The sequence below is a fragment of the Cephus cinctus genome, unplaced genomic scaffold, assembly GCF_000341935.2.
Source record: "Cephus cinctus unplaced genomic scaffold, Ccin1 Ccin1_scaffold2474, whole genome shotgun sequence".
Taxonomy (NCBI): Eukaryota; Metazoa; Arthropoda; class Insecta; order Hymenoptera; family Cephidae; genus Cephus; species Cephus cinctus.
The window spans coordinates 30,476-56,434 of record NW_014334268.1 but is presented as its reverse complement, the minus strand read 5'-3'; the positions used below and the strand labels follow the sequence as shown (position 1 = coordinate 56,434).

The following is a 25,959-nucleotide window of genomic DNA, read 5'->3' as shown; positions in this document are numbered from 1 at the left end:
GGCTACGTTCGCAACATCGGAATCGCCGTGTAACCGTGTTGTCTAACGACTTCGTCACTTCGTATTATATCTTTTCAATATATTTAAATACCTTTATGTCGGGCGAGACGAAGCTGATGTCGAGCGCGAGAAGCAGACGGAATTTTCGGCCGAATGCGAAAAATTCATACTGCGGATGAGGATCCCAGACCTTCGCAGCTGCATGACGAAAGTGTCCGCTGTGGTGTCTCTTGGCTGTTTCGTACTCCTCCACTAGACATAACAAAATTCTATATCAACGACGTAATCCAGGTAAAATAAATTAAAATTTATTTTTGCCTCAATAAGATGCCATAATGATCTGAATAAAAAACCTAAGCCAACCTAACCTAAATATTACTTCAAAACAGTCAGCAAAACGCGCGAGCCATTCTTACGCGTTCATCTCAAAACCAATAAAATTGGACTAAGAAAATGATTTCGGTTAAATTATAAAAATATAATTCACTTTTTGAGTTAGTCAATCATAGTTTAAATAATTAATTAGTCCATGAAAATATTCTAATTCATTTACATACGTTGTATATGCTGGAGCGTTGTTTCGGAAAATGTCCATCGTAGAACTTGGTTATGTTAGGCACGAACTTTATTATATCTTTACAGCCTGACTGTTCAACGATTACTGATTATCTTTTCGATTCCAATTCACAACTGTTTTTAGTTACCTTTCCCCACTCCTGTATCCTTGTTCACCCTTTAAACCCTTGATTTTAAAAAACTGGTGCTATATATATATACATATGTTGTTTCTTACTAATAAATCATACTGCGTAAGATCTGCAATTCTGTTTATCAGTAATTCCAAGTATTCGCCAGCATGCAAGCAGACTTGGCGGATCTAAGGCCAAGTTACCGGATGAATTTGCATAAAGTGCAAGTGAAATAACCGGTCACGAGACCAGGATAGATACGACTGTGTACAATGACGTCTTTCTGCAAGGTCTACGAATTGAATGTTGCGATCGGCGCATAAGCATGGGCAATACACGCATGCGCATGTATACGTCAAAGGTTAAGTTCGTTGAATAGTGAAAAATTAGTCAAAAATATAAATTCTTTTTTTTTTACGGCTTTTCATTAAAAAATCAACACGTCAGTCGACATATACTCACGCGGATCCTCGTACTGATTCTGACTAATCTTCATCAACCGGATGTACTCGAGACCACCTTTGGAAGTAGGCAAAATTTGGTCCCTCAGTTCAGACGTAGATTTGACTCGGTCGGTAATGTCGTCTGCCTCGTGAAATTTGCCGACTGTGAATATAAAAACAAATTGAGGTTCGATAATAAGATTGATATATTATAATTTTGAGATTGAAAAGGAAAAAACTGGACTATGATATATCCTCATATACGTATATGTATGATATTTATGACTTACGATCCTGATATATCTTATATATCGTATATCATGACGTATCCGATAGTAAATATACATGGAAAATATTGAATATAAAAATTTCCGCAAAATCGCAAATAAAAATGTTGACTCATCCCGAGAATCCTTATAGAATTCGCAGGGCGACCATGACTCTTTGCACAGTTGACTTCCTAGTTTCCGTAGAACGTCTGACTGCGCAAGGTCAAGATGTCAGCTCCCTTGCGTGCGTTCCTCGTTCCGTGTTCCACGCATATGTAACACGTGTAAAAGTGCATAAGAGGAGTCAGCTATACAGGAGGCCACAACATAAGCCAGAAAGTGGAAACGAGAAACTGACGCAGCACGCGTGCACGTATAGGCTTATGTAAAATATTTTATTCCTCGTAGATACCGGTTAGATGGACGAGGCCTGGTTGTACAGTCGCGTGAAAATTAATAAGGATATAAACGCATTGGACTTTCATAGGTACAGTCTCGATACGACAACCAAGTATGATATATAGAATATATCATATCAATATAAAAAAGTACAGATATACAGAAAATTGATATACGAGACTTCGAGATTCAGGTGACAACTTTACGTTGTACGCCATAAGTAGATTGCCCCTCAAGATAACCTGACATATATCGACAACACGATATCCAAGGGGACTCTTATACGAGGTATATCATAAGAATATGGCCCCCCTTGACCGACCTCTCACAGTTTAATCATAGCAATATTAATTATAATCCTAGAGATCGCTACGAGTCCGACAAGCGATAAATCCAACGATCAGAAACGACGCCCAGCGTCGATGGTCTGTCATTAAATGACGTTCCAAGTCGCTATAAGAGAGTTCAGTGTGAGATCCTTCTCTATTTAATTAATAGGATTCAATTAAGAGCGTCGAAGGTCGCCATACTGTGAGAGGCGTCGTTCTTTTTTTTTTTTTTTTACTTCGTAAATTATATAGAGCTCGTATCTGTATCGGTAGCAATATAGTCGAGGTAGCACAGTATCGCGACGCATATATATATACACGTACGAGGAGACAAGGCCCGTCGTTGAATCACGTACCCGAAGACGACGGGGAGCGTCGGTTCTTTAATCCTCGCGACGCCTTGAACGACACTCAAGGATGACCTTGAGACTTCTTCTATCCGCCGCCGCTTACAATTTTGCACGATTCTTTTCTCTTCCGTCGACATCCGATCGGTCACCGACGCCCCATCCTATCTGCCGTGTCGAATCCATCCAGAGAGCGACGCCCGACGCGTGGCGTCTCGGTTAAATTAGACGCGGCACCAAAGAGAAACTGCCGGCTATAAATAATCGAAATAGCCCCGAGCCAATTGGTTTGATGCATTTACCCTTTCAACCCCCTCCCCTCCCCCCCACTCTCCTACCCCACTTACTCTTCCGTTCGTCAACTCTTGTTATTCGACCTAACCTGACCTAAGACAACCTCCTACTAATTCCTCCCGATCATCAGACTATCGCCATGCCAATTAACGACTGTCGCATAACCTCCTACTGTTGATGAGAATCGACGTTCGTCAACGATTTATCATGCTAACCTAACGTGAGACCCACCTATGACTGATTGGTAGGATTGGCTGATCATCGCTATATCATAAGAGCATCAACATTTATTATCAACACTAATCAACAGTACGATCCGAACCTGAAACAACATCTGACCAGTTGCTGAGTCCGTCGGAGTTGATCAGCAACGATGTATCAAGCTAACCTAACGTGAAACCCACCTATGACTGATTGGTAGGATTGGCTAATCATTGCCATATCATAAGAGCATCAACATTTATTATCAACACTAATCAACAGTACGATCCCAACCTGAAACAACGTCTGACCAGTTGCTTGGTCCGTCAGAGTGGCGTTGATCAATGGCCGTTGCATGGCTTCTGATCAACATTTTTCAACAGTGCTTATCAACGACCCTGTCGACCGTGCATGATAACGTGAAAAAATCGAGAAAATTTGAACGTAGAACACAATTTATGAATTTTGCCTTTTCAACTACCACACAACTGCTTTGACAGTTTCAACTGTGATAGTTTGCGTGACAATAACATAGTTGATAATTGACACGTGTCTTAGTGACAGTTCCAAACGTCAATGCTCCGTGCACTTAACGTTACGGATGCTTGATCAGAGACAATCGGAAGTGCCCACGTGGAAGAAACAGAGCGAGATAAAGTAAAATGTGAAAGGAGTCCAAGCGAGGTGGGTGTTGAGCGGTTGAAATTGGTGGGGAGGGCGAGGGACGACCTTTGACCTAACCTATTATGACGATAGCGAAGCCTAGCCATGTCGATTGTTACGATACAGAGACTTATCGACGGATGAGTGGATGCTGTAATGAATCATCAGGGTTGGGTCTGATTAGCTCAGACCCAGAACCATCATCCACTTGGATATTGCGGCAAAATACATTAATCGTAATGCCCGCGAAGTTAGCAGATCAATTTTCAGCAGATCACAAATAATATCGGACTTCTTTTCGCATGTAACTGAGTTCCGCAATTCCCGATACATTATAGTTGTTGCGATTTTACCCAAAAAAAAAAAAAAAAAAAACCAAAATTAAAAAAATTATCTGCACACTTCCCGTTTGAAATCTGACAGTTAATTATCAACCATGCCTGCATCGAATCAATCACTGATTACGTGTAGCTCAGAATACTTAAAATTTTGTAAGATACAGTCGCAATTGACTTTGCATTCCATTCGCATGAAACTACCGAGTATTGACATTCTAACCTATTGCACTATGACTTCGCAGCGCCACCGTCGCAAATTCACGCCAACCTCGCTCGCTCGCATTGCCACGCGACAAATCCAAATGTTGATTTCGAAAACAAGACAATTACGATAACGTCCTTTTTTTCCTGAGTTTAGCCACAATATAAAAATTATTTTTTAATTTTCCCGACTCAAGGCTTGATTGTGATAATTAGAAAATTAAAAAAATTATATTTCAATCGTAATTCGTAAATTGACAAACAAAAAGCAATTTTAGCTTAAATATTTATAACCCTCTTTTCATGCGTCTCTTATGACGACCGTGTGAGTCGCCTTAAGGTGGGTCCACTGGTCATGCGTGTCAGGTCGCATAAAAATACTTCAGCCACAGATGGAAAGCCCGAACGATGAATGGACGACGTGTGCCGTCAATGACGTGGGAAATACAAATCCAGCTGCCGCGAGGTCGCGAACGATAAATTACAATGGCGAATATTAAATGTTAGCGACACTCTAGAAAAGTTCGAGTTCGTTCACCGTCGCGCGTGATTCGTCGTGACCCAAACAGGACCCCGACGTCTTCGAATTGATTCGACCGTGTCCAATGATGACCCCAGTCATAGTTCTCAACGGGCGACTCGTCAACCAAATAACAATTGGAATCGTCGTTGAATTTACCAAAGTCGATATTCTACGTTACGACGAGTCCGTGACTATTTTATGTATATAGCAATACGTCGCAACGATAAAGGGCAATAATTGGGCCTGAATTTTCAAAAAAAAAATTTTTTTTATAAAACGTAAAAAAAAACCTATCCACTCCATTCGCAAGAGACAAGTCCGCTCTTTGGGCATAATGGGCCCATTTTTACACGCAAGGCCCAACTCAATGAAACTCGACTGTCACCTTTCATTGACTACAACAAACTGGCCCAGCCGGTCTTGCTAACGTGCTTCTTGTCTCTTTTTTATTCGCCGGATGACGATAATTATCTACACCTCCTGTCGTTATCGATCTGTCTGTCATCGATCGATAATCCGTCATGACGGAAGCAACGAAATGTTCGATGAAAATAAAAGCTGACGAAAAAAAAAAACCTACAAAATGACGTATACGCCAAATTCCAAATTTCATATACCCTCAACGCTGATGATCCATAACGGATCGATGAAGGATCAATAAAAATTCTTAAAAATCATTTGGCCTCTTGTCGCAACCAAAAATACGTTACAAAGAATCGATATAATTTCAAAAAAAAAAAAAAAAAAAAAAAAATTCAACCCCTCCCTACTTCTCCTATTATTTTCCCAAACTCCTACACACCCTCTAAAAATTGCCCTAACTCGTTCGTATGCTCCTCACGGTATACGAGATATGCTAATGACTTCATGTATGCTAATAACAATAGCGTCAACGTACTACCGTGGTATTTTGTTCCGAGGCGTCGCGACGCCTCCTCCGTTACAAAACCCACGCGCACCAAGTCATTAGACGTGTCACCGACTCATATACGCGCCTCGTTAAATAGGCGATACCAGTACAGAAGGTGTAGCAAGTAAATATAGATATAGTTTGTCTACGTTAAATATATATATACAATCCAACGAGTATGTACAACGTGTATGATATATGTACATTCAACCGTGATCCGGGACTCGGTTGGCAAGCTGTTGCGTAATTACCCGCAAAGTTTATCCACTCCGCACGTGCCCGTCGCGTTGCGGCCAATTTACGGAGTTGCGGAAAACCGCTGAGAAAATCTGAGGCTAATAATATGGCTAATAATAGGGTACGTACCTACGTATAGGTATACGAGAGGGCAAATTTTTGTTAAATGCTTAACTTTCCAACACCGTGTATAATTCTCAATATGTATATGTATATGTACTTATTTTGTATGCATTTTGACACAGGAGAATGAAGAGGACGAGGAAGCAGAGGATCGGATAACAAAACGTAAAAGAAAAAAAGGACTCGAACAGCCTGTGGGCGTCATTGTGCGTAAAGGCGAACGCGCATGTTCCTTGCGCCTACATTCAGCGATACTTTAAGACTCTCGAGACTTTTGAGAGACTCGAATTCAGTATTTTTCACTCTGTACCTACTCCGCTCGTCTTTTTATTCGAAACTTTTTTTTCCGGATTTTCCGATTAAATTGCACGATTTGAATCAGCAGAGCGTTCGCGCATCGTAAACGCGCGGGAAATTTGAACTGAACATAATACTGATGCACTGTCGTATAGGTTTTGATGTAATCGTGAAAAATACAGAATATTTGTTTACAGTGGAATTTCGTTTGGTTTTAATCAAAATCTGCGAAAAATTTCGGAGGACTCGACTCGAAAGGACCGATCCGCGAAAAGCTTCTAAGAACAGTCGCGAATCGAGAGTAAGCACATTTCGGTAAAAAAATCGCTGACATTGAATCGATGAAAATGGCGTGATCGTCGTTGCATTAAAACCCCCGTAAAGGAAATTCTGATTTCCGCTTTCAAAATTGAAATTATCTCCCAAAAATTAAATCATTCAGACACGAATGAAATTCCTGAAGAAAATAAAAGTCGAAAATATCTGACCGGCGTTTTTTCAAAATCATCCACGGTGAGAAAATAAAGAATTTTCCAAAAAAAATACCCACTCAAATTATCATCCTAGAGAAACTTTACACCCGTGCAAAAACTTTCCACGTGTCTAAGGCACATCCAAGTAGTCGCACAAATAGATAACGTTATCACAAAACATGCACACGCGCGGTCGCTCATCCATCCAACGTAGCGTATGTTTCGCGCGTACGTAAGCATTTTCCGAAATCATGTCCCTTCCAAGGAATCTCATATGTTGCAAACATAGTAAAAAAAAAAATAATCTGGCTAGACGATAGAAAAGATAAATCGCGCCATACGAACCAGCCCTAACGATTCACAAGAAACCAAGATTCCCCATAGTTCGATAAAGTTTCAAGATGATGCCCAAAAAAAATTTTGTCCCCCCCCCCCCACCCTAAAAAAAATCAAAAGTAAATATATCAGTCAAAAGAAAAGTTCAAAAATATTTTTTTTTTATTCAACAAAAAATCCGACAAGTGAAAATAAAAAGTGCTGAGCATAAATTTAATACGATATTCCGATACAGGATACAGGATATGGCATACAGAGGATATAAGACAGAGGCGCGGCTACACGCGCACGGGTCACAAGCCTTGCAAGCATTATTTCGTGCTATTTATACATTAAGCGCTGTTCATACGTGCGTAAGCGAGTTCGTACATGGAGTGGGAGTACGCGCGATGTTTATCTAGATCGAAGCTCGATCCTTGTCGCAGTCGTCGGGACGCTCGTTTCATGCGATAAATCAAAAAAGGAAAAAAGCCGCGAAATCGATTCAATTTCGAATCGACACACGACTGAAAAAAAAAAATACAATGATAACGGTCGGTCAGAAACTTTATGAATGACGGTGTGAACGAAGCCAAACGTCATCGTTCGCTCCGCATGTTTCCCCCCGTGAAAATGTATAGATGAAATGTGATAAAAAAAATTTTTTCATTGTACAATTTTTTGCCTCGTTACATACATATATCCACTGTACGTGTGAAATATATCTGACAGTTGTACCAACTCGTAAAAAAAAATTAAAAATCAAATATAGCTACACGCAAGCACCGGCAGTCGGATCTCTTCAAAGTTCGCGGCATCATCTGACGTCTCCGGCTCACCTGAAAGTCCCGGCCTGAGTCGTCGAATTATTATGATTATACGAGACTATACAAAAACATAGCCAGCTAGACTCTCATCATCCCCAATACAAGTACCGAGGGTGACGTCTCTGTTTTGGCTACTTCTCCATCCGGAGCGCGTTATACAAATATCGGATGACAGCAGCACCAGAGCCGGCTTGTCTTTGTTGTTCTTGGAGCCGACCGACTCTTAGCTGTTCGGTCTGACGCCTTGGCGAGAAGGGAGGAAAATGAAGGGTGAAAAGAAAAAAGAAAAGACAAGACAGGTAGGAGACGGTGTTAAGTCGATCGGTCAACCAGTCTTGGAATCCGCACGATGCGCAGCATCAGAAAGGGTTTGATCTGGACCAGGGTGGTCCCGAACAGAGAAATATTCTTGGGTCCTCAAGCTAAGGCTTATATATATATAATGTATACCTATAGATACAAGCCAGCCAGGAAGACCGGTCCCCGACGCTCATTGCTTTGGTCACTTTATATGTCTCTTTTCTTTGTACCAACCTGTGGGTACAGTATATGCAGTGGATAAGAGCGCATTCGCTCTTGCTGCCAAGATGAAGGAGATAAGGTTAAGTGATACCATCGAATGCTGGTTGGACAAGATACGTGGCTGCTCTATGATAATCTGGGATTCTCTTAGGTTGACGTTAAAACTGAGATTCGCTTGGGTCGTTTTCTGCTTTTTAGATCAGCGCAAGACATTGCACACCCCCTAGTTCAAATTTTCTTTGAGCAAGTTCAGGGTCTGTCTGGGTGCTCATTAAGCTAGTCCAAGACTGGCTAGGACCCAGAAGGACCCTGGAATCTCATGATGAGATCTCAAGCAGGGTCACTCTTGAGCATTTTCTTTGAGCAAGTTCAGGATCTGTCTGGGCGCCTATTGGGCTAGTCCAAGACTGGCTAGGACCCAGAAGGACCCTAGATTTTCATGATGGGATCTCGAGCAGGGTAACTCTTGAGGAGCTACATAATTCGGGTGTAGCTTGAGCAATGATCACTGACCAATGAGAATAACGTGCATTAAACCTTGTTTTGGCTTGAGTGTTATCGTCACTGATCAATGGCCTTAATCACTGACCAATCAGAGTCGTCACTGAAGTTAAGCCACACCCTAATCCGTGACTTCCTGCCAATCGTCCTACATCGTTGTGTATATATAATTATTTTATCAATAATTTCATGATTGAACAAGGTGTTTGGCCACACAATGATAACAGAAGGATAATTACGTAATGTTAACATTCAAAGTTGTTAAGAGTGTTCTTACTGTTATTATATACTTATGATTAAAGATAATTATTTATCAATGTAAATATTTGGGCTTGAGTATCGAGACCGTTGTACAGATTAACGTATGTTATTCAGTATCGAGATGACTATGTGGATCGATCGATGCAAATATTTAAGATAGACAGTACAGATATATTACATAGATTAATATATGTTATCGGGCATTAAAATTGTTCTGCAGATCAACGTGCGTTAGTCGTTATCGAGATTCAACGATTGCAAATATTTGCCATGGGGTATTAAGATTCGTACGGAGAGATTAGTTCGAGACGCCTCCGCGCGGCGCCACCGGAGCTCAGCTATAGCGAGGACAGATGGCGCTCGGATAGTTTCGCGCCAGCCTCGGAGTTAGGGTTTATGAAACTTGGCAATCGATACGCGAGATAAAAGCATTAATTGGATTGATCGATGAGCTAATCGAACGAGGTCGACTTACAATTCTTTTCCGTTCGACTGTACCGTGATTTACCGTGCGTTCGATTGGTTGGGTAGGTCAAACATTTTTTCGTTCTCCTCTTCCGCCATTGTCACTCCCCGACCACCTTCCTCTTCTCCTGGCTGCTGCTATTTGCATATGGCGGCCGCACTGCGTCGCCTCGCATTTGTCGCTGGACTGTGCAGATTATCTGGTAACCGAGAGCTCGAGAAACCGAGAGAAATAGACTGTACGTAGTTGAATGTGTCTATAGGCGCATTCACATGGACGCATCTGCACCCGTGCATACATGGTCCTTGGTCCGGAGATGCTGCACGCGTTTCATAGTTAATTCCGGATCGCGGATAGAATTCGCAATGCGTTTCGCGGATTGGATGAGCGCGTGGATGAAGGTGCGTCGGGACGTCGTAAATAAAAGTTGAGGTAAACGAAAGAAAACAAAATTTTCAAAATGGTCCATTTCGCCGGATACAGCTTCCGCGCGAAGTTTTACAGCACTAATATCCATTTTCGTTAAAATCTAATCCCATCGATTACCATTAAGAAGTATCCCCAAGACCAAAAAAAAAATGACGTCACGCGCGATCCCGCTGACGCGAATCTCTAATCGTATTCATGAAATCAATCTCGTTCTTACGGATTTCTCGACCTTTTTTTTTAATCTCGTACCAGTCTCTTCTCGCTGTTAAATCCATGATCAGTATACAGAAATTTTTCAATAGACTTTTAAAAAAAAGGATTTTGAATAAGGTATATGCGTAATACACGTGTACAGATTCGTAGTACTAAACGGATTAATGTTTTCTCATATATGCATTAAGTGTAATGTAATAAAAGATGTATATATATATATTGGATTCGTTATCTTCCATCTCCTCTTTCTCATTGCATCTCACTGGCTTTGTGGTTAAGTCAGAAGCTGTTGCGGTGCACTGCCATTGACACTATACACTTCTATAGCCAGGTTACTCACGACACTGACTGACCTTTCTCAAGAGAGCAACGCGAGACAACGACACTTGGATGCAACACGAAGTGCACTTATCCCCGTAGACGTTGCAGCGGGAGCTGCAACGCACTGTTAGGATTGTGTACTCGCCTTGTACCAACACCTATTGACCAATCCCGTGACACTTGGTAACTATTACTATTACAGAAAAAAAGAAAAAGAAACATATAGTCGTTACGACATAAGGAGAGTTTAGTGCATCATTGCACTGCGATGCAAAAAAGTGCAGTCTCTGACGGACCAGGTAATGAAGTACCAGGTATCAGTGTGGATATAAATAAAACATTAAGAACGTGTCGAAGTATTGGCAAAATATTTATGGAATTTTTCGCTAAATTATTGAATTTTAATTTTAGGGTAAATTTAAAATCTGGAATCCACGGAGCAATAAAAAATTTTTTATTCTTCAAGGTATTGCGATCTTTTTTTTTTATAGTAAGAAAATTCGTGCAAATTTTTATTTTCGCGTTTTCGAAATAACGGGACGCTCGACGTCGCGACGCTTATGCTTCGCGTGAATTGATTTACGTGGGAACGACGATCGGTAAGTTTTTGTGGGTAAGATTAAAAAAAAAAAAAGGACTCCAACTGTTCTCGGTCATCGCTGCCAATTCTCAATGCAAACTGCGAAACGGGTCGTTATCAGTTATCACTGCGTGGCGCAAGAGATCAGCGAGAAATCTGCATTCACTGGAGAAATCAGCATCGCTCCGGTATAGTAACGGTACGACGCCCGCGCAAGCAAATGGCAAAGAGCGAGCACGGAAGGACTCTGATAGGAACCAGAAAGCATGATAACAATATATACGTAAATAGATAAAATTATTAAAATTACAGCTACGATAACCCTGATGTACGAGAAAAACCAATGTCGCCACCTTTGACTCAATTTTAATTCTTCTGGCTCCCATTGGCCCACGTTATAGCCCTATCATCGATCAGCACCCGGAGACGGTACAAAAGGGCAGCGTCAGTGTCTAACCTCAAAGGATACAGGCTTCGTTAAAAACTCCCACAATCTAATTTATACCTGAAAGTACAATCGAGTATAACAGTACAGTCGAGCTATACGTTCTTATCTCGCGTCACTCCTCCAATTAGCCCGTCTCGCCGATAGCGTCGATCTGACATCGGACGTCGGGCGCCGCCCGTGTCACCGGACAGCTTTTCACGGTGTTACTGAGATTAAGCCGCGTCGTAAAGAAACTACGTGATTGTCCCCTACGTCTAGCTGCAGGAATCTCACGTCCACCAAGTTCCTGATCATCAGTTATGAGCTTGTCCCACGTTTCTCAATTAGAGCCGTTGAACACAGCCTTAACCGGAAGATGGCGTTATACATCAAAACTATTCCAGTAGTACAATTGTACATGTCAAGCTGAAGGAGGAAGTTGAAAAAAGAATGGGTGCATATGAAGAAGAAAAAAGTCCTGCTCCATCGAGACAATGGCCTAAATTCACGAATTTTAGTTCCAATAGACCTCTCCGCGATACTTATCCGATCTGGTCTTTTGCGACTTCTTCTATTTGCCAAAATCAAATTTTAATTCGGAGAAAAGAGATTTTCATCGAACGAGGAGGTTGTTGCATTTGTAGACACCTATTTTGTAGAGCAACTATTGGGACGGGTTAAAAAGTCGAATTTTCGCTTCACAATTCTTTTGCCGCCGTTAAAAATCTCAAGCGAGTCGTCAAAGGTAGATTTAGGAACGCAACGTACGCGCGTCCAGTACCCAGGGATGTGTGGCGTATCGATGCCAGATTCTCATGTCGACTGCGTAATAATTAGTGTCGGCGTAATCGTGGGCGGCGAAACGTTGCCAGGGTATTAGTCGATGCTCAGGAGCTTTCACCGGTTGCATGCGAGAAGTGAAGGTGGCCAAGGATTCGCAAGTGGGAACTAGAGTCGACTATGATTTTATCGGTAAGGTGTCTGATAATTGTTAGAATCGTTAAGAAAAAAAAAACAAGTCCCATTAAAAGATACCGCATCGATTGTCAAGATAAATTACGAAACTGCATTACAGTCGACGAAAGGCAAAGCTGAATTAGGCTTTACGCAGTCAGCGCCACCTGTCACGAACTACGCGTAGCAACTGCGTATGCGCACCGCGTACCGGTCTGCTGCGCATGCGCAAAAGCTTTCGAGGTAAACGACACGTAAAAGCAGGAAGGCAAACGCAAAATATCTTCGCAATGTAATTTACGCGAGATCTATGAAGAGTTACAAGAATGAAAGCTCATAAATATAACAGAGTGCGTTAAAGTCGCGTTCAGGTTTTAACCGTTAGTCGCGCATAGGGCACTTGCGCATGCGCAATAAAAAGGCTCGACTAAAGGACGTAGACTACGAGAAGAAAGAAAAAAATGTCTCCCACGAGATTCCACAAGGTCTGCGTATCGCCGCTAGCACTGTTTTTCCATATTGACGAACAAAGAGGTCTGTGACGTAAAACAGTCAACGTCCAGCACGCTGCCGTCGAGATAAAACATTTTATTGCCAGTCGAAGAACTTCGGACAATTTTCACTCCCCATTATTCCAGATTCCTTTGTTCTCGCTATCACGTCAAATTAATCTACCCCGTCGATAATTTCTTCTTCTTATCTATACGTATGCCTTTCCGAACGCGCAAAACAAAGTCAAAAATTTCTATTTACTTGACAGTCTACCGTACTACGAAATGCAATTTAATCCAGGCACTGGGTTCTTCGACCGGATCCTTTAGTAGACAAGACTTTGTATACGAGCATTGGCTACAATCGTCGCCATATTGGCTGTAGTACTTTGCCAGCTCGTAATAACGCTGTGAGTAGGTGGACAGGAGATTCGCATCATTAATAATTATAATTTAGGCTAATATCCGCGTTAGTCGATACATTACTGAGGACATACAGTGAATATATGTCCCCTCTACGATTATACCAGTACGAGGTCGCAAAATACAGCGTAAGAAATGAGATACGTAGGAAAAAAAAGATTCCGTGACTCCTGGGGCGCGCGAATCGAGTCGACTGTAAAGCGACGCTCTGCATTACCGACCGAATCGCATAAACGTCGCCCTTCATTTATCATCCAACGGCCGTTCGAGAACTTGGCTCAATGCGCTGACAAGCTCTTTTTTTTCTGTCGCCATTTTACGTACACGATTCTCAAACCTTGTTTACGACGCGCTTTTCATTTCTGGGAAAGGAAATAATTTCTAATCAAGTTCGTACGGTCGATGGTATATCTATTCGAAGCATGCAGTTTATGCCGTAGCGAAGACGCACGTGTGGTTGAAATTGCGAAATTATCTTTTTCTACCCACAAGACACTGCGCACAGTTCGTGCCCGTTTATTAGCATACAATATCGTTCCACTTAAAGCAAGCCATCATTATGTAGCATCGCTCCATTGAAAAACGTTACAACATGGCGTCTGCCAACGGTCAATATAGGTTAGAGAACAAAACTCTTTTTTTTTGTCACAGAAGTAAAATAAACTTAAGTCAACTAGCGGTTTTGAGAAAAAAAAATCTACGCTAATAAATTTTTTTTTAACGACAAGAAACCAATGAAAACTGATCTTCGCGCGGCAGCGTCGTTTATTTTACGAGATACACGATATCCGTATAAGTGACAGTCCGACTGTCGATGACTTCCATAAGACTCACACCTGTTTCCCTCCTTACTTTTTCGTTTCGCATCAACAAGTCAACCGACCCCGTCTAGCATGGAGAAAAATAAAAAAATACACGTATATATAAATTAAATAATTTACAATAAACAATCCAGGTTAACGAGACCCCTTATCAGCAGCCAGAAAATAAAAATGAAAAACGGACCTACAAGTATAAAATATAATATACAACGAACTAAATGTCCGTCATTAACTACCTAAAAAGTATAAATAACCCTTAAAAAAAATAAGTGTGTAAAAAATTATTCAATTAAATTTACGCATCTTCCGGTCACGAATATCTCATTTCCGACGTTCGAATCGAGAAACCGGTTCCCGCCGGGAATTCGCCAATGTCTACGAGACATCTTATCCAGGTGGAGCTTCGATCGAACAAGCGACTCGCACAAGCTCGTGCCAATCGACTAGCGTAGCTGCAGCGACGGTTACGACACGATTCAAATCGAATTTTCTAACGATCTTTTCCATTAACATATTTTTCTACGCGATGCAACGTTAACCGTGTACTTATATAGATATACACAGACAGTCATTATCCATCTACCATACCGTTCACGTACTCGACTACCCACCTTCATTTTCTACGTAACCTGTACGCAGGTACGTAGGCATGCGCGTACGAGTCTCGTGAGTCGACCCGATCGTGGCCGGAAGCCAAGGTCGCCTGGGTGGCGTGCAAAGCTTCTTGACTCGCGTAGTCGACCGCTTGGGGGACTGAACGGAACGAACGAGCTAGCAGAGAAAGATATTCGATTATATCATATCAATTTTCTGAACCCGAACGACGAATCGAGAAGCTTCGAGACGTTTGCCATTTCGCTACTAAATGTTACGTAAGAATATTGAGTACAGGTTAGGTTAAATCACTACCCACAAAACCTCCAATAAAACCTTCGGAAATCTCGAGATCGACGGATAAGCGTCCATCTGCATACTAGGAGATGAAGATGGGAGAGTGAGAGAGAGCAATGCGAATATTTAAAGGCCGACACGGGGTCAGACAACTTTCAATAAAATCTAAAAAAAACATTTTTTACGTCACAAGGTCTAGCTAGTAATTTCGAAAAACTTCCCTATGGATTTTCAGCCGAGATTAATATTTATTAGGAACGACCATAAAGGTATTTTGGTATCGTTCGGTTTTTTTTTTTTTTTTCTCGTAGATACATCGTAACGCTAAAATGACGCGAGAGTCCGTGCACTAAATTCATTTTTTTAAGTAATGAAAAAAAAACTCCCTCTCAGCTTTTTCTTTCTTAACCTTTGACTAACCATGCGACCTTCTACTGTACCGTATGCCAGGTGCTGAGCGTTTCTCGTCTCGAGTGTTTGAGGAAGCTCGTTAAATACGAGCGCTAGTACGAGCATGAGTAAGAGGCACGAGAATGCGTGAGAGCAGGATACCTCAAACGTATTTGATCGCCAGCCCTCGGCATGCGTATTGGTTAGATCGGCTGTTTCCCGATTTGAAAACTGACGCCACGCGGTCTATTCGAGAGGCACTCGAGAGTCTCCTTCGCCGGAAGGCGTTTTCATGTTTTAGTGCCACGACTTCGTTTTTTAGTTCCTTCACCTTTTTTTTTTTCTCGTTCGAGCAACCGACAGTCGTACCCAAATTTTAACGGGCTAAACAAAATACATCAAATTTCTCGTTTAACGTAAAATATAAATTTTTAACATCAATAAAAAGTGCATCAGTATATATATCGGGGAAAAAAAAAAAAAAAAAAAAAAAAACACCAACACCAAGACAAGATTTCTCGCAACGGCAGCCAACTAGTCGTACGACAACACGTGATCCTTGTTTCTGCTTCGTCTCGCAGAAATCCGAACCTGCCCGCCACGCACTTTCTTCTTCGTTATTACGAAGTTTGGTTGGTTGGATTTTTTTTAAAACGTTTTTGAAAAAAAAATCTTTCTTTTACAGAGAAATCGGAAACGCACGTGTTCGACTTACCGATCGGACCCCCGTGGTACATTGTAATGCGAATCAGCTATACGTAATAACTGTGCTAAGTGGAGACATCGCTTTGTTCTGTGTATTTAGGAACACGTTTACGACAAAGCCCGCGAAATTCAAAATTGCTCGTTGCAAATTTTTTAACGCAGTCACGATCCTCGCTACGGACTGTTTTCTGGTCGTAGTACGGTAATCATGAAAACGCGGCTTTTCGTAGATGGCGCTTCGGTCGGTCTGCTACTGTTTTCAGACTCAGCGTTCTACGTACGTCTATTACTATATTGTGTACTTTGCAGCAGCGGCCTTACAAGGACGTTCGTACCGCCTAGACCCACTCGTGACATTTTGCTGTATTAACGACTTTATTACACTGTTATCTCAAATAACCAACGACTGGAGTCTCTTTCTCTCGTTTGAACATAACAGACCTATAGGTTAGAATTTAGGCTAGATTTTCTACGGGTCCAATCGAATCTAATGTTGCGACGGTCGATAACCTCTATTCAAACCTTGGCCAGATTGCTTTCGAATATCTATTGGCAGTTAATCGATCGACTCGAGAGAAACCAGGATCCCGTTCATCTAATTGTTGATCGATTCTCCTTGTGAGCTCATCGATATTCATTGCCAGTTTTCACCGAAGGCAATAGTATGCACATCCATGATTTTTTTTTCAAAATTAATTATTGCTGATTTTTATGAGGAAGAAAGAATTGGTACTCTGTGATTTGTGATGATGATACACTTTTTTTTTTTGACATCCCATGCGCAATTTTTGGTGCGTCTGTCTCTTGTAAAAATCGCCTAATGCGAAATATTACGCACTTATGACAAATGATAAGTGTCTGGCTATCGTCATCTCGTGGCCTCGGCCGAAATATTATCTTGACAGTAATTAAATGAAAATATTGCAGGTACTTCGCTCGTACAATAACGAGGGCATAGGCCTTTTTGATGATGATGGTATAAACGACAATGACAGTTGTACCGTCGTGCATGTGAAATATTGAAAAATTTTTTCAAAGTCCGATTCAAAATATTACGGCGTAATTAAATTTTAAAAATTGCAATTCCGGGCATACTAATTTATTACGATAATAAACAAAATCTCGTACGACACTGAATTAATTTTCATAGTCTGTTGAAACAAATTCCAATACTATTTTTTTAATACCAAAGAATTTTACGTCTTTCGAAGTGGCACCGCGGACATGAATGCGCATATATCAAAGGTAACTACAGAAACTATCGGCTGTATCGCCGCGACAAGTCGTTACATGTGAACGTATACGTAGCACCCTTAAACACGAATTTATTACAGCACTTGGATAATTTATCTCTGTGGCGTTCAGTGCCGAGTTAGTTCCTTCGCGATAGGGATAACAGGCTTAATTTTATTCCGTCAAAGTACAAGTATATGGGGATCCATGTAGAACAAAATAGTATGCCTTACCTAATTTAACTTCGAGTTAAACAACGACAAAATATCAAAAAGATAGTTAAAAAAAAAAAGAAAAACTCACCATTGGCAGTCGTAACGATTTTCTCCTTCCAATTTGATTCCGTCGTGGTAGATGGCGCCTCGAGCGTCGTGGGTCTGACGATCCGCGCGCCATCTGTAGTTCGGCCCGACGAATCATCCAATTGATCGTGTCCGTAATGAAAATTGGTTTTGCTGTCATTGTGCCGATATTTCACAGGATTTGTCACACTTCCGTTGCGCACCCCGGTCCACAGTATCGCAAGGAGAATAACAAGAAGTATAATCGCGAGGCCGGCAGCAAACGTCACGGCGCGTGTCGAAAGGTTCGACATTTTTCAATTGTCTTTCGGAACACGCGAACACTCGTTTTTCGTCGTAATTTTCGTTAAACCGTCCGTATCATCGATGATGACTTTGACGACGTGAAATTAATGTCGAAATTCAATTTTCCTCTTTTCCCTCTAGTAATTCTGAATGTTAAAGTGCCTCTGTCGGTAAAGAAGAATTTCTTTAATTTAATTCGAATCTCGCGGCTACTTTCGACAGATCAATAAACGCGATTAATCACGGTAAAACTGATAAGAATCAAAAGGAAAAAAAAATTGTATCCCTTCATTCACACCGAGACACTATATGCCTGATCATTGTCGATCGTTATTAAGCACACACTATAAATGACGCTATCGATTTATCGATCGATTATCGGACACATTCGATTATACGATCATCAACGATCCATCGACTATTTATAATCCACGTTCTATGGCAGTGATTGTTTATCGTATCATCCAATACATATATACATATATACTGGACAATTCTCATATAGACTATTTGAGAGAGCTCGTAAAATCAATGTCAATCACAATCCCCATTATCGATACTGTCGATTGACAGATCGATCGATTCGAAGACCGATCCTCGAGATCTACAATCCAAATCAGATTGATCGTTAGAAACAAAATTAACAATTTTTCTATCTGTCCTCTCAATCCAGATGGCAACACCGAGCCCCACTGAGAACGCAAGCGCGATATTCTCCACCTTTGTTTGAATTTGAATTTCCCGCCTTGTGCTCGCGCAGGTAAACTCTCGTGCCGATCTGCAACATAGAAGAGAAAAACAATATTATAAAAACGTGCTCCGTGAGGTGAGCATTTCTTATTATTATTAGAATTATTATTATTTCTATCCCTTTTTTTCTTTCTCTTTTTACTTACGTCTCTCTCTCTCTTTTCTCTTGCTTAAATACGTTATCAAATCGTCGTAACGCGCCAACGAGGTCATTGACAGTGTCAACGTGTCACTCCAAGAAAAGCTGAACTCGTATACCATACAAATTTCTATTTTATCATTATTGATTTAAGCGATACGAGTTATCGCGAGACACTTGGGGCGTTATTGTTTTTGGGACTACGACTACTATTCAGTTTTTTGTTTCATTGTCATTTAGATCAGCGTTCGTCTTTATCAGTCCCATTTTATGACACAACCATTTTACCCAGCCGATACATCGCGCGCTCACGTCTTTCGGACTCGCACGAATTTATCAGGCGAAGAAATAAATACGGAAGAAAGAGAAACTAACGGCGTCCAAATTTATACCGTGACGCGGGAATTTATGTAATTTCAAATGAGGTTCGCCCGAAGAAATGATTCACGCGGATCTACAGACGTGAAATTCTCAAAACGTCAATCAAACTCGCTGAAACGTTATTTAAAAAAAAAAAAAAAAAAAATCACATATTATATGAAAGTATAAACATTTTTGTTCCATCGTCTCAACACGAAAGGTCGGCAACTATTAAAATTTTGCCAAAAATTTTTTTTACATCTTCCCACGGAAACACGCGACACCGTGATTTACTGCATACTTCGGATAAACCCGACGTATCAGCAGTTTGCAAATATAATTACTCTACGTAAATGATGATATACCCAATGAATCATATACATACTCCATCTCGAGATAAATCTGGTGAATACTATTAAAAAGAAAAAGATAAATTCTCGTTGCATAATAAAATAGGTCTTTTCCATCCTTTACCGTCAGTCAATATAATTTAAAAGTCATTATGCCACATACTAGCGTTATCATACATCATTATCGCTATCAACAAAACAGCTACAGTGCGATCGCTGTTGCCACCCTGGGACATTGCAAATTTCAAAAAAAAAAAAAAATTTTTTTCCATATCGGTTTCCACAACTTAGAGTTCGACAAGCGCGTAAAATTTTTTTGTCGAATTTGAAAATTAACAAAACGAATATAGTAAGAACAAAAATCGTATCCTCGTAAGCGAGCGAGGAGCGTGCAAGAGATTAGGAATTAAATGAAAGCGAGTAAAATGTTCGGCAAAGTTCAGGAGCCGCGCGGCCGAAGCAAGGCTGCCGAGTGAAATATGGACGCGGCCGTCGCGGCGCGGTCGTCGCGGCGCGAGGCTGCCGACCTCGGAGTCACTCGAGGTCTAGGTCAACCTATTCTCGCCGCGTAACGTCCATACGCGATTAATCTGTCGATCGGCCGATCCAATCGATCCGGGCAAAGTCGATCTTCCCTTTTGCTATAGTACGTGTTACGTAACTCCTACACTCTCTGTACGCTATGAATACTACAATGAATGTATACCATACGGAAAATAAATAATAATAGGGTATATATATATATATATATATATATTGGATTATTCAGCCCAAATCCAAACATGGTTTCACCACAAGTATCAAATTTACTCGTTAATCTCAAATAGTGCGTTCGGGCTGAGTCACCCGGTACGTGGAAATAATTTTTTAACAGTCTCTATGAAAAATATTAAAATGCCATTGAATGTTTAATTGCTGTTAATTAAATAATTAATTTTGAGTGTGTATAAAATTCTATTATTTATAGTGTTTGTATAATAAATTGGTGGTGAGATTTATTTGTTTAATTTGACTCATCTCGAATCTTCGTCACGGAAGAGATCGACGCCTCCCTGACTATGCGTCGTGACGCTCGTGATGCTGTGTACCTGTTGAGCGTCGTACCGTAGACCTTGACGCGTTAGATTCGTTATCAGATTTTGATGAATTTTCTTTTATCATTACAAACGCGCCAATTTTTCGACTCCGTAACGGCGACGCTGGTAAAATTCGTTTGTAATTAAATGAAATTCTTTTATCAACGATTGCTCGAAATCTCGTCGTTACGAAATTATTTTAGTGTCATCTAATGACAGTTGACAGATCACTTGTTGACTGGAATGACAGTGTTTCTTCTTTTGGGATCAATTTATTCGATATCATATATGGGTATTGATTAAATGAAAAAAAAATCTTCACGCCCATGCGGAACAGAGCGTGTAGGTGGGAATTGGTAGCAGGTGGACGATGAGATAATCAAATTTGAATAAATTGAATATCAAAAAAAAAGAAGATTTGGATACAACGACCTTAACGAATTTTCGAGTAACTTCCGGTTATCGGATTTAAATAATTCTTTTTCAAAATCTTATCTGCCTGACAAATACATATCTTATACCTGTATATACTGTATAAGTACATACGGTGTGATTAATATAAAAAAAAATAATTTCAATAATCCACGTGCGTACAATAAATCTGTACAATCATTTACAATGATTACAATTTTGATAAAAAAAAAAAAAACAATTTTTTATAAATCCGCAAATATATTCTGCAATCTTCGGTCAACAGTATTATATACACAATGTGTAATTTATCTTGCATGCATGTCAATTATATTTTTAATTGCAATCCCGGATCCCGCGACTCTCATCAATATATCAAATGTTATCGCGCACGTCGCTTAGAATTCATCATTAAAACGATGGATCGCTGAGAATTCATAATTTCGAGATATCGACGCCGTCATTCCTTATCGCTATTATCGATAAATTATTTTTTCAAAAATAAATAAATAAAAATCCCACCGTATTATTCCCAGCACAACCTTCGTTACAGAGATTAAAATCAATCTCCCTGAATAACAATAATAATAAGTGAAAGATCTTCAGCTTCCAATTCTCTAACATGGACCACGTTCAGCATCCCTCGACAGGACTCCAACTGATAACGCTATCACTACATTAATCCTCACCTCAATACGATACACTTTCGTGATAAAAATTCTTGTCCCTTGTATCATCCATTGCTCTCGAGCTTTTTATCAGTAATTTACGTTGATAATTTTTAAAAATATTTCATTAAATATTTTCTAATCGCGTATCACGTAGTATCGTTAATTCAATATTAATCAATATATCACTGATATACAAATATCGTATTCCCTGCCAATAATAATTTTCCCTCAAAATTATTTTTTCATTATTTTTCCACGATATAACATACATATCATTAATTCGATATATCACTGATATACCCACAAGTATTTCCCATTGAATAATCATTTTCATCATGGCCCTCAATATTTCCGTACTGAATTATATCAGTTAGCACAGTATCATTAAATTCTATATTAATTAACATCTCAATGATGCACTTGATCCATCAATAAACAGCATCATCAATACTCAGCAATAGCATCATCAATAGACTCGATTGACTTTGCGCAATATATATATATATATATTTTTTTTTTTTTGATTCACCCAATCATAATATTCCAAGCCGTCTTTCCACTAACGAACAGTCTAACGATAAATTAAATAATAACGAATTCAGCACTGATCCAAGCAATGGCTAGAATAGTTGCCAATCCGAAGACCCTCGTGACAAGAGGAATCTCAAAAGTGGATCGAACCGAAAAAGAAGCACAATCAGTGGCATGATAGCGACGAGTGGGGTCACAAGGTCATCGCAGTAACGCGACGCCTTATAAGGGATAGCTGTCACATAATTATCCTGCAATCCATGTCGTATCTTTAGCGTCTATCGATAAATCGAAAGTCGGCCCACAATATTTTTTTTCAAAATCTTTTTTTTTCACTTTTTTTTAATACTCGTTAATATTACTAGGAAACACGAAAAAAAAATGGCCTACACGTATGAGAGAAAAATTATTCCTTCGAATATAATAACTGGCTTCTATATATGCGTGTCATACGCCAGACGCCAAGGGGCGTCGAGACGCTCTGGAATTTCTCGAAAAATTAAGGACGCTCGCAAATTAGTGCGATTTACTCCAGAGTTTCGTGAAATTGTGTCAAACGAAAGCAAACCTGAATTACACTGTACGAGAGCGCAGTATAGCAATGAATGATACATTAAGAGATATACGTGTATGGTATACAGGTCCGTTCAAAAGTACCGTGCCGACTAAAATTAATCCGTTTATAATTCAATTTACACGTATAGATATTATTTTTAAGACAGCAAAGTACTTTTGAACGAGCATGTATACACGTGTAATAACACTGTTGTACCAATATACAGAGTGATTCAGAAAATTGTCACTGTCTGAAATTAACCCGTCTATTTGTAGAGCCACCAGATTTCAGTAGTAACTTTGGAATCAGGTAGTAACGCTGCTTCTGAACGACCCTGTATATACTATTGTACAGGGTGGTTCAAAAATTTTTTTCACCTTCTCAAATTAAACTGTCTGTTAAATTATCGGGTTCCGTTAGGTATCCTCGGGCTAGGGTAGAGTGACCAGTAACCTTTGAATGGTCCTCTAGGTACACAGTCTACCTACCTAACTATCTAACAAGACCTAACATATGTTCCTAGCTATGTATACATACCCACTACCAATATATAAAATACGCACATATGTGCAAGTAATACGTGCCTTGGCGTAGACGCACTGGTATTTGTTCTCGTGTATTCCGGCAAACTTCAGGCATTGGCAGAACGAGTTAACGAACTCTTATAAGGTTAGTGAAACGACCGGTAGACGTAATGATTTGACAAGGAAAAGTAAATGAAAAATTAAATAATTTTTTTGAGTTACCTCAATTCAAAAAAGGTGGAGGAGAGATTTTTGAAAATTCTTTTCTATAATTTAACATAGTAAATTGTGTGCGTTAGGTCGGTATGGACTTTCTTGATTTTCAAAAAAAAAATATATCGATGCATCTATGATGATTTGACGGGTTTCCCTTTTTTTTTTGGTTATCGAGAGAATGATCTTCCGAGTCAGCGATTTTGGTTTTTTTTTTTTCGTGTCCATCGCATTCCTGCATTTCATCCCCTTAATGGTTGTGATGAATGAGATACGATAGATATCACAATGACTCGTTTTTGTGAGGATGACAGAAAAATTGAATTAATTATAAATAACGTTTTACTCTAATTATTCTCAAATTTTAAGTCAACAATTGAGCATCGCAGTACCAAAGAAAATTATGACTTTATAAATCCACGTGGGTCCCTGCCTCGTGACAACATAGAGAAACAGCGTTGAGAACCTCGTGAGTGGCAAGGTATATTAAAAAATGTGAAAAATAATAAAATTGAAAGAAAAATTTCAAAAATCCGGCGTTTTTTCTTTTCCAAAAACTTTAAGCCCAACGCATGCTGCCTAAAACTATGAAAACGTACCTCTGGACTGCTGGTAATTATATCCCAGTTGGAGATGTGAAGATTGTGAATTGGCACTGTTATTGGTTTTGCAAAAATTAGAAAAAAAAAAAATTCTCACAAACTCACTACTTGATTTTCTCACGCGAGGACCGGTACGCGCCGATATACAGAACAAGCGGAGCAGAACGTAAACGTGGAGGGACTCGATATTTTTGAAAATATACAGTGCACTGTATTTTTGGAAAACAAAAATTATTTTTTTTCTCTCTTCTCACGGCGAAACGAGACTGATAATATGTTTTTATGGGGAAACGGATAATTGAGGACCCTCTGTGGAGACGACCGGCTCGCTCCGCTCGTACGCGCCGACTGAACGTTGCTTGAACGGCTGAACTCTGGCGAACCGCGGATCCTCTGTATCGAGTCAGGCAGTCAGTCAGGCAGTCAAGCAATCAGTATGCCTGACTATGAGCTACAGAGATACAGAGACTAGGAATATATATATGCGTATATATATTTATTATTATATGGGAAAGATCTTGACTATAGGTATTTAATATATATATATATATATACGGATACCATGCATAAACATACATATATACGTGTAGATGATTGGTTTGGACCAAATTTTAATTTTTAAAGACATATTGGGGTTGGGACGCAGGCCTATGGATTTTTGAATTTTCAAAAAGTTGTCGAATCAGACTTGTGGATAGTGAGAAATTTTTGTAGCGTTCTTTGAGTTAAAATTTCATTTGGCAAAGGTAGATTTTGATTTTTGAATTGATTGTAAGGCACGGAGTGGTATTGTATTCATTTTTTTTTTTTGTAGGAGCTGTTTTTTATAATAGGATAGCACAGTGTGGTTACGAATGAGAATGGCTCTCTGTAATTCTTTTTGTAAGAATTTTGTTCTTTATTTTTTTTTTTTCATTTACTAAGTACGTGTCTGTTTTTTTTTAGTGTTGATGCACCTGTGTTTAACAGGAAATTGTTATCTTTTGAGAATCACAATACGCTCTTTGGATTGCACAGTGGTGTGAATTGTACTGGTTTTTTTTTTAATTTTATCTTCTTCTGATTAATTGGCGCACCTGTTCTTAATATGAGATCGTCGACGCTTTCTTTGGCCATTGTTATTGTTTTATTGACTTTCTCCTTTTTTTTCATTCTTCATTAATATTTTCAAATTAACTCGGAAAACCATGTACTTGGTAATAAGAGTAATGAGTATTGATATTGATATTGTAAGTAAATACTGAAGCAAAATAAATATTTTTTAAATGTCTTTTGAAACACCCTGTACATATCCCGCACTCAAAATATTACGTGGGCATCTTACGTAGACGAGTGTATTTTGTAAAACGAAATCCCGAAACATTTTAAGCCATGACTTTCGATACTGCTTTCATAAAAATTAAATGAAGATTAAATGAGAAATAAAATTTAAAAATTTTTACTTGTGTTAAATTCAATATCCGAATTTTCAGATAGGATGCTTCATTGAATTACTCGTCAATCATTGCCAAAGTGCAATCAAAATCATTGCTAATTTTATACACTGTACTCTCGACTCCGCTCAGGAAAAAATTCTATAAAAATCTATTTCTGATTTTCGTAACAGGATACTTCTTCGTTACCATTCGTGCTCGTCGATACCATTAATGATAAAAAGTATTACCATTCTTGCCGTTGAAGTTA

The 25,959-nt window shown here is 39.6% G+C and overlaps 1 protein-coding gene across 5 annotated transcripts in view; it reads right to left on the bottom strand.

The window, feature by feature from the left end:
* The window catches only part of LOC107274180 (A disintegrin and metalloproteinase with thrombospondin motifs 9), a 65,434-nt gene extending 40,794 nt beyond the window's left edge, over positions 1-24,640 (bottom strand). For 3 of the 5 annotated variants that reach the window (XM_015753008.2, XM_015753005.2, XM_015753006.2), the window contains exons 1-4: positions 24,274-24,639; positions 17,810-18,871; positions 1,152-1,295; positions 92-252 (exon numbers count right to left, since the gene is read on the bottom strand). In XM_015753008.2, the coding sequence (XP_015608494.1) occupies positions 92-252; positions 1,152-1,295; positions 17,810-18,101 (597 nt within the window). In that variant the 5' untranslated portion in view covers positions 18,102-18,871; positions 24,274-24,639. Of the gene's footprint in view, positions 1-91; positions 253-1,151; positions 1,296-17,809; positions 18,872-24,273 lie in introns of all 5 variants that reach the window. The other 2 variants (XM_025091437.1, XM_025091438.1) reach the window with 2 other exon arrangements.
* Positions 24,641-25,959: the final 1,319 nt, after the last annotated feature.